This window comes from Phoca vitulina, unplaced genomic scaffold (genome assembly GCF_004348235.1).
Source record: "Phoca vitulina isolate PV1807 unplaced genomic scaffold, GSC_HSeal_1.0 scaffold35, whole genome shotgun sequence".
Taxonomy (NCBI): domain Eukaryota; kingdom Metazoa; phylum Chordata; class Mammalia; order Carnivora; family Phocidae; genus Phoca; species Phoca vitulina.
The window spans coordinates 10,840,910-10,851,146 of record NW_022589738.1 but is presented as its reverse complement, the minus strand read 5'-3'; the positions used below and the strand labels follow the sequence as shown (position 1 = coordinate 10,851,146).

The 10,237-nt window shown below is 40.4% G+C and overlaps 1 protein-coding gene across 1 annotated transcript; it reads right to left on the bottom strand.

The window, feature by feature from the left end:
* Positions 1–5,465: 5,465 nt before the first annotated feature.
* On the bottom strand, positions 5,466–6,067 carry LOC116646120 (ferritin heavy chain-like). Its single transcript, XM_032426706.1, has one exon. The coding sequence runs from the start codon at positions 6,035–6,037 to the stop codon at positions 5,486–5,488; it is 552 nt and encodes a 183-aa protein (XP_032282597.1). The 5' UTR covers positions 6,038–6,067; the 3' UTR covers positions 5,466–5,485.
* Between the last annotated feature and the right edge of the window lie 4,170 nt (positions 6,068–10,237).

The following is a 10,237-nucleotide window of genomic DNA, read 5'->3' as shown; positions in this document are numbered from 1 at the left end:
ACAGATAACTGTGCAAGTCTCATAGTCAAGAAAAGCATCTGGGAGGAGAGAGAGACTGAGACAGAGAGAGACAGAGATAGAGATACCAACATTGGCCATGGATGTGGCTGAACTCAAGGGGGAGTATATGTATAAAGTAAGAGTTGAAAAGGTCAACAGTAGAATCTAAAAGGGTGGGGAAGAGGAACAGAATCTGCCATCCCAAAATATTGCTCCTTAGCATGGGGATTATCTTGAACTAAAGGCAGTCAAAATCCAGCAGATTCAGCAAAAGGTCTTTGCCTCCCCACTCAACTGCCTGCTTATACTAGGAAAAAAGTTATTACTAGACATACCTTTTACTAAGAAATTTATCTGCATAACAGGGTAACCTTTGTTTTCCAAACAGCCCCTTTGCCTTCCTGTGAATGGCTTTCCTCCTCTTTGTATCTCTAGACTCCTAACCCCCTTTCTTTCTTATATTTTATATAACCCTCAATTATCTGACTATATTCTGAGTCTTGTATCTTTGGGAATCCCATATGTATGAAATTAAATTTGTTTTTCTCCTGTTAATCTGTCTTATGCCATTTTAATTGTTTGACCAGCCACAAAACCTAGAAGGGTAGAAAGAAAAATTTTCCTCCCCAATAGTGGTCAGGTCTATATATTTCTTTATAGATACGTCTTAGGTAAATTTTGAAAAGACAGGAAAGGCAAGGAAGGAAGGACTAGTCAACACTTCTAATTGCTACAGAGTGATTAAGCAGGACAAGTGCTGAATAAAAACCAATGGTGATGTTAATTACTAAGTCAGTGATTACTTTTGAGAGAAGAGTTTTTATAGAGTTTCTTAAAAGAAAAACCCATCCTTCCTCCTGTATAAAGTAAATCTACCACCTCTCCCCTCCTCTAGGTCTTCTTTCATTTACTGTATCCCCTTACACTCCTAAATTTGTAGCCTTTTCCTCTCTATTGGCTCTTTTGTAGCAAATAAACAGAGCTAAAATACCCTTTACTCTCTTCTCTACTTGAAGAATTCCAATTCGTCTTTCAAGACTCAATGTCACCTTCAAAGTGGATGTTTCCTAAGTCCCAGGTAAAATTTAGACTACTTTTCTTTCCTGGACTCACATAGCACTTTGCGTTTCCTCCTCTGTTAGATCTTACCCAAGTATACATTAGAGGTATCTACTTACGTATCTGTCTTTTCCACCACACTGTGTGTAGGAACTGTGCCCTAGTCACCTTATATTCCTAATGCCAAGCATAGTGCAGAACACATCACAGAATTCAATATAATTTGTTGAAAGAACGGCTATTCGGCCAAAAAATTCACAAATGGCATGAATGCTTCTTTCCTAGAATGTTTTAATTTAGGTTTATCTTATAACTTATAGATCTAAAATATATTTTAAATTGGAACTTTTATTTCTCCATAAACTTTATAGAAGAATTCAACTTTAGGAGAAAAAAAAATAATGCACAGAGAATTATCCCACAGGAAAAAAAGAGAATAAATCTTGTTGCATGTGGCATAGTTAATATCATATATAATAAATTATAAACCAAAAGCAACATTATAAAAAATAAACACTGAAATACAGATATAAGGGAAAGAGTCTATTCCTCCTCAGACAAGGCAGTAGTTTTGCATATTAATGAAATTTAAATGCCTCACAGTAAGAAAAATGATTGGAATAGATTGCAATAACTTAAAAATGAGTATACTTTAAACAGCCTCTGTGATGAATATGTGATTATGGAGAATCAGTCAAAAAGGCTAGTCAGGCATTGTTCCACTCCAGTGCTCCCAGAAGCAGGATGACTGATGGCCCTCAATTAACAAAGGCACATTGAGGGACTGGCAAAACTGAAGACACAAAGAAAGTCCACAGGTTGACTTGCTGAAATACACAAAGATGTCAGTCTGGTAGGTGACAATTGCAATATTTATAATATTATAAAATATTGTATATATCCGAAGCATTCTAGAGTATTTATTTGAAAGTGAGAGAAAATAAAACAGAAAAAGACAAATAGATGCATAAAAGCAGGTGAAAAGTTTAAAATATTTGGTAGATTTAGATGAATTTCAGGGCCTGTGGCAAGTTACTATAAAAAATGGGCTGGAAGATTTTCTGTAAATGTTTTAGGCTTTGCAGGCTATATGGTCTTTATTACAACTACTGATTGTGCCCTTGTAGTGCAAATGCAGCCACAGAAAATAGGTAATTGAATGGGTGCAGCTCTGTTCTAACAAGCTCTCTGATGACACTGACCTGCTGGTCAGAGGACCACACTTTGAGTAGCAAGGTGCTTGCTTGAACATGCCTGGGATGTCTAGGTCCTGCCCCAGAGACTGATGTATTTGGTCTAGGATGTGGACTGGATATTGAGATTTCTAAACACTCCACAGGTGGTTCTAATGTGCAGCAAAGTTTGAGAACCTCTGTGCTAAAGTGATTTATCAAGTTTAGTTATTGTGTTATCAGTAGCCCTTTTGCCCATTCTCCCCTCCCAATGTACCCATTCCTCTCCAATTCAGGTCCAGACATCAAGATAATGATGGTGGGATCAGGTTTAGCACTTCATCCTTTCTTTCCCACCTCTGAGGAGTGGAATGTAAAGTTTAGTTGGAAAGAGGAGGCTCAGGCAACCTGGGTTTGGGAAGAATAAGCAAAAGATGTTCTAGGGAGTAATTTGAAGGGGAGGCTGTTTAAAGCAGCAAAACACACCTCCAGGCTTGGGCCTGAGTGTGGGGCAGTGAAAACAGCGATCTGCCCTCCTGAATCCTGGCAGCACTTGACAGGCAAGCAGCTAGCAAGGATTTTTCCTTCTCAGTATGCAGAATGACACAGTTGGTTGAAATGCAAGAGAGACCCCCAGTGGCAAAGTGCAGATGTGAAATCTTCTCCTCAGAAGAACACCACGAAGAACTTAGTGGATGAAGGTGATGATGATAAGTGACGGCTTATACATAATACGTGTACTATGTGTGCCAGGCACTGTCGTAAGCATTTAAAAATATTAGCTCATTTAGTCTTCTCAGCAACCCAATGGGGTTGATGCTTTTTTTATCCCTCTTTAGGTGGGAGGAAACGGAGGCACAGAAAAGTTAAGTGACATGCCCCAATTCACCCAATTTAGTAAGTGGCTAAGCTGGGATATGAACCCAGGCAACGTGAGGTTAAGAAACCACTACACCAACTGCTTCTCCAAAACAGGGAAGTAAGAAGGATCCTCAGTCAATTTACAGTTTTTAAACACTCATATGTTGATGCTCACCCTATGCTTCCTCATATGTAGAGAACAGTTATATATGCACATATATGTGTATGTATATATGTATACACACACACACACATACACACACACACTTGAGCAATATCAGGGAGAGAAGACAACTTCAAACCCAGGCAGAGAAAGAGTGAAGAGATCAAGTTTGACTAGAAAAATCAAAGGGGTAATAACATTTTCTGGAAACAAAATTCAAAGGGCCATAATCCTCATTTTAAAGAAAGTACTAAAGCATAGTCACAGGAAAATGTGAAAGGATATTACTGCTTAGCTAAAATTGTTCATAGTTTACTAAATACTCCAAGGCAATTTTTTAGCTTTAAAGAGACTGAAGCTACCCATATGTCTTTGAATATAGGCTACAACGTCTATAAATTTTTAATTTTGATCTTTGTAAACGACATGTAGTGCAGAGAAAGAAGTGTTTTGAGTATTTTTTTCCAGACATGGACAGCCTTAAGGTTTACATGGGTACAGATTTCATCTGGTCAAACAGAGAATGGACTGAGAGGGGAGGAGTTCTTTAAGGGGAGCAGAAAAAATTCTGTAGAGAAGCAGCTCTATCATTTCCTTGGGAAATCTTTTTACTGAGGAATAATTTCTTCTACCCATAGCCATGAAGACAAGATAATAGGCTAACTCATCTCCACCTCCTGAAAGGAGAAACCAGAGGCCATACTGAGGTTAGGAACAGGCTGATAATGGGGACACTGGGTATGGGCACACATGGTCACAGTCTGGAATGAGGTAATGGTCAAGGTGGGGCCAGCAGCCCTCTGGGTGTTGTAACACCTCAACCCATCCTCTAATGGCAGCTGCCCAGGGCATGGCGCTGACTGTGCCACACTCTCTACATTCTCTTTCTGGTGAGCTTATCCAGTCCCATGACCTCTACACCATCTGTGACTGATGTCTCTTGTATGTTTATTTCCAAACCTGACATCCCACCTGAGCTCCAGATTCATTTTTCTGACTACCTGCATGACAGTTCCACTTGCATATCTAATAGGCATCTCAGATTTTACATGACATGCCTTCCCCACATCCTCAAATTAATAACTAACATTACCATCAACTCAGGTGTTCAAGTACAAACAGCAGAACCTAGATAATTTTCCCCATTTCTCCTTCTTCACTTGTGGTCCATGAGCAAATCCAGCTAGAATTTGTCTCCATCACCTTTTCTTCAGCTTCCACTCCAGTTCAACCACTAATGTCTCTCATTGGACTGGCTACAAAATCTCCTGACTGGCCTCCCAGCTTCAACTCTCTCCCACCACTACATTCCTCCAAGCAGCCACTCACTGGCTTAACATTTAGGGGGATTTATTCTACTTCATATTCAGTATCACAAATTTGATCTTAGCCTTGACCTGATATTTTTCATTAACTAATCAGGTAGTGTGGGTTTTTTGGTAGCATATTACTTTAAGGGAAGAAAGGGTACAATTGAAGGAGAAAACTATATTTGGATATTTTGTAAGGGTAATATGCATGTTCAGCATGGTGACCTAGGAAGTCACTCCCATGTCTATAAGAAAGTGAGCCTAAGGCTCAATTATATTATCACTGTGGCCCAGGGTGAGCTTGTCAAAAAGATACTCTGCCATACCTGCTTCTAAGACCCTCATGTTGCTACCCAATGCACAAACATTAATGTTTGCATATTTTAGTAAATGAAAAGTCTTCAGGTAAAGTTGAAGATTCCCTTTATTTTAATCCCTGCCCTATCCCATTCTTCACTTCTTCCTTAGAGGCAACCACTATGATGAATTCTAGACCATGTTTTATTTTTTTAAATATAATTTACCATGCACACACACCCACATTCACCAGGGCCCCACCTCACACCAGCCCACCCCCATCTATCCACACTGTTTATAAAGGGAAGATTAAATTTGTATTTTCCAGGGTCCTGTGGAATACCTTCTCCCTCCATCCATGGAGATCCTGAGCTGCATGTAGCCTAGATACCTGCTTTAAAACGTAAAAGGTGAGACATTTGCACACATGAATCAACCAGAGACCTTTATTTATTTAAGAGCCAAATAACTTTATTGAAACCAAACAACTTTATTTATTTATGGCAAAACTGGAAGAAAAAAACTGGAACGTTTTGCAAAGGCAATACTGCAATATGCATGCTCGGCATGGTGATCAGGGAAAGTCACCATGCACCCTGGGCTATAGGGAAAACAGTCCCAACTCAGTTCTTTTTGTCACTGTCGCCCAGGGTGAGCTTGTCAAAGAGGTACTCCGCCATGCCGTCTTCGGGAGCCCGCATCTTGCGCAGGTTGGTGACATAGCCCCCCAGCTCTTTGATGGACTTGACTTGCTCGTGCAGGTAGTGGCTCTCCAGGAAGTCGCACAGGTGGGCGTCGTTCTTGTCGGTGGCCAGCTGGTGCAGGTTGAGCAGGCACTGGTTGACGCTCTTCTCCAGGTGCAGGGCGCACTCCATGGCCTTCAGGCCGCTCTCCCAGTCGTCGCGGTCTGGCTTCTTGATGTCGCGGAGGCGGATGCGGCCGCCGCGCTGGTTCTGCAGCTGCATCAGCTCCTCGGCATGCTCGGTCTCCTCGCGGGACTGGCGCAGGAAGAACCGGGCGAAGTGCTTCAAGGCCACGTCGTCGCGGTCGAAGTAGAAGGCCATGGACAGGTACACGTAGGAGGCGTAGAGCTCCAGGTTGATCTGGCTGTTGATGGCGGCCTCGCAGTCGGGGTGGTAGTTCTGGCGCACTTGTGAGAGCGGCGCGGTGGCCATGGCTGGCGGCCCGGGCACCAAGGCTAAGGCGGTGCGGAAGCGAGGGCTGTGCAGCAGGCAGCAGCGGCGGGGCCGAAGGCGGTGGCGGCCTCGCAGATTTCCCAGCCTGAGTGGCAAGGGAGGCAGGAGGCAGAACCAGTGGCGGTTGGAGACCTCAGAGAAGTGTCCGTTGGAATGTTGGGCAAGCTCTGGGATGGGACCGGAAATGGGGTCCAGGGAAGGGGGGGCGAGTTTCCGGTTGGGGAAGTGGGGGTAGGGGGGTAGGACGTTAGGGGGGTGGGGTGGGCCACAAGGGCAGTGTTCCAGGTTCTATTGGAGCCTAAGTGAGGCAGGGCAACCCTGTGCTGTGTACTTGGTGTTTTATTAAGTTTTTAATTTTGGGATAATATGTCTATTTTCCAAGTACTTTCTTTCTTGCAGCCTGTTTTTATTTTATAAAACCATTGTCTCCCAAAATTCTGAGCATGTGAATTTGAATTTTCGGTAAATTTCTCTTCTGTTTCCTGTAAAATATAAATATATCTGTTTATCATCTTCTCTTTTACTTTCCTGAAATACTTAAAACTGCACATTCATATTTAGTAATGAAGAACTCATCTGATTAGTCTAGGTGATTAGCATGGATCTGATTTACAGTTGTGATGTTCATTTCACTAATAGGTTTCTCCTCTGAATGGGGAGGATGGAATGTATCAATTAAGGAGTGGTCTTCTCCTTTGGGAGTACATATCATGGAGCTTGCAGGTAGGAAATGTGCCATCCCAAAAGCCAAAAGCATGGCATTTCTCTGACACTGAAAGACTTCCGTAGATCTCTCTTCTAGGTAGATGTGTTCTGTTTTGTTTCTCTTCTGCTTTGCAGGTCTGCAGTTGTCTCAGACCTGCTCTAACTTGGGTTCCCTTTCTGATAAAGTAATTCACTGTCTTTGGAGTGTAGTTTAAAGAGATTAAAGCAGTTCAGTTGCCACTGTGGCTTTGTTGAATGTAAGTAACATTGGGTCAGAGCAGAGCAGGAGAAAACAGATTTGTTGTTCAGAGAGTAACGCTTTAATCTCACAGTCTACCCAGGACCTTCGCTGTCCTTTGATTTCATTGACTCTATTCTTGAACCTTCTTTGAGTGTGCTTGACTTTCTACTGCAGGGATTTTAAGTTCTCTGGTTTTATCAGTCTGAAAGCAGCTCCTGTTTCTATCTTCCAAGCATTCTTCACGACCTCTGGTTTCCTAACTATATTCATTCTGGTTTGTATATGTTTTTGGGTCTGGTCCACCACCATGATTCAGTTACCACTTTTTACTTTTTAAAAATATAAATACCTATGTTTTTAAAATAATTAATGCATTCACATGGCTCAAAAACCACATAGTTCTACTCCCTGTAGGCAACCAATGGGGTATTACTTGTTATAGTCAGAAAAAAGAGGAAGAAAAAGAAGAAATATGGCTCATGTTTAGAAAAATCATAGATACATAAGAATCTTTAGAAACATATTCTTTAGAAGCATATTACTTTTGAGTGCATATGGAGCATTACCAAGACAGACCATCCTCTGGGCCATACAACAAGTCTCAATAAACTTAAATGGATTCAAATCATGCAAGATATGTTCTCTGACCACAATGGAATTAAACCAGAAATTGTCAACAGAAAAGTATCTGAAAAATCCCCAAATATTTGGAAACTAGTAATACAATATTCTTCTAAACAATCCAAGAGATCAAGGGGTATTAAAAATTATTTGGAACTCAATGTAAGTAAAGCACAGCATATCAATATTTTGAGATGCAGCTAAAATCAATGTTTAGATGGAAATCGATAGCACTAAGTGCCTGTATTAGAAAAAAGTCTCAAATAAATTATAGAACTCCCCACCTTAAAAACTAAAAGAAAAGGGGCACCTGGGTGGCTCAGTTGGTTAAGCGTCTGCCTTTGGCTCAGGTCATCATCCTGGGGTCTTGGGATCAAGCCCACGTTGGGCTCCCTGCTCAGCAGGGAGTCTGCTTCTCCCTCACCTCCCTGCCCTCCCCCTCCTCATGCACACACTCTCTCTCTCAAATAAATAAATAAAATCTTTTTTAAAAGAACTAAAAGAATGAAGAATAAAATAAGTCCAATTAGGCAGAGGTAAGGAAGAGTTTGTTACAAGTCAGTAAGTATTTTACAGCCTGGGACAAAGCTAAAATGTTGAGAACCTTGAATAAACCAAGGGTAAAGCATGTCTACTCTTATTGAGGATTGGCCCTAGGGAGAGACCAGTGGGTCTGCTATAAGGTATGTGGTTGGGCTGCTCATTTGGATTAGAGGTCTAAGTGAGAACTCTTTCCACAGTATGATGCCAAAGGAGACTGGATCAAAGACATGGGACAGAGTGAGGGTTCTTGGTAGGTTCTGGACCAGGGCAAATTGAGATGACTACCCGAGGCTTTGTCCTTTGAATGACTTGTACCTGTATGCCTAGAACCAAGTGTCTGAACAAGAAGAGCCAATTCAAAATCAAATGTTCTTCTTGTTAGTTACCTTCCTAATTTCCTGCCCCTAAGAAAAAGGATGGAAATCCAACCTTTAGGCTAAGATTGTCCTTGAATAACAATACTCCTTTCTAGATTTTTCTTGATGTTTCTTTAATTTGATTTTATCTATGTCAACATGTTCAGAGTGAGAGGAGAACTATCAGCATGATTTCACTAGGCTCTGCCCTGGTCCTCTCACTGCAGATGAACTACATATTCATATTTTTTTTTAAAGATTTTATTTATTTATTTGAGACAGAGAGAATGAGAGAGAGAGAGCACATGAGAGGGGGGAGGGTCAGAGGGAGAAGCAGGCTCCCTGCCGAGCAGGGAGCCCGATGCGGGACTCGATCCAGGGACTCCAGGATCATGACCTGAGCCGAAGGCAGTCGCTTAACCAACTGAGCCACCCAGGCGCCCGAAATACATATTCATATTAAAAAAATGAAAAAGAATAGATAAGTGCTACTTCTCTATAGATGTGGAATGTTGGTTTCTTCTCAGGCCAAATTTGGCAGAGTGTGAATTTAAAGGAGGTACAGTGGTGATGGTGGTGGTCATGGTGGTGGTTTAGTGTGTGTGTGTGACTAGGCCAGAGTCACCTTGTTCTCTTTTGACAAAATGGAGTCCAGAGAGCTCTAGAGAGTTCTAGTCAACTGTCTTAAAACCTATGACAAGGCCACAGAATTTAGCTAACAAGTCAAAATCACTTAAAGATCAATCATACATACTTATGATAACTGAGAGTATTTTTGTCTTAGTTTCACTTTCTCTCATTTTTCTTAGTTTCACTGTCTTTCTCTTTCCTTCAGTGAGTAACTAGAGATCCAGAAAGTGGAATAATTTGAGGAAAAATGAAAAAATTGTATTTATTTAGCAACAGAACAACCTAGGAAAGTAGAAGATTTAAAATGGCACAGCATCAAAAAAATAATAAAAAATAAAATGGCACAATATCAAAACCTAAAGCCATCACAAGAAAAGAAAGCAACAAACAAATAGTGCTGTTGAACAGATATAAAAATTATGAACAAAATATTAGCAAACTGAATTCAGCAACATTTAAAAATGATTATATACCACGACCAAGTGGGATTTATTTAAGGAGTGCAGGACTGTTTCAGTATATGAAAATCGATCAATGCAATACACTATGTTAATAGAATAAAGGACAAAAACAACATCTCAAAAAATGTGGGGAAAGAATTTGACAAGATCTGCCATCTTTTTATGATAAAAACAGCCAACAAACTAAAAATAAAAGGAAACTTCCTAATCCTGAAAAAGACATATACAAAAACCTACAATTAACATCATACTTAAAGGTGAAAATGAAATTTTTCCTCTAAGATTAGGAACAAGACAAAGATATTTGATCTCACCACATCTATTCAACATTGTACTGGAGGTTTTAGCCAGGTAAATTAGACGAGCAAAAGAAATAAAAGTCATTCAATTAGGAAAGGAAGAAGTAAAACTATTTTTATTTGCAGATAATATATAGAAATCCCTAAGGATTCCATAAAAAAGTTATAGAAATTAATAAACAAGTTCAGCAAGGTTTTCAGATACAAAATCAATGCACAAAAATCAGTTGTGTTTTTAAACACCGGTAATGAACAATCTGAAAATTAAATTAAAACAATTCCATTCACTATAGCATTGGAAAGAATAAAATACTAAGGAATAC

Excerpts from the sequence above, each read along its gene's own strand:
- LOC116646120 (XM_032426706.1), bottom strand. The coding sequence starts at position 6,037 with ATGGCCACCGCGCCGCTCTCACAAGTGCGCCAGAACTACCACCCCGAC.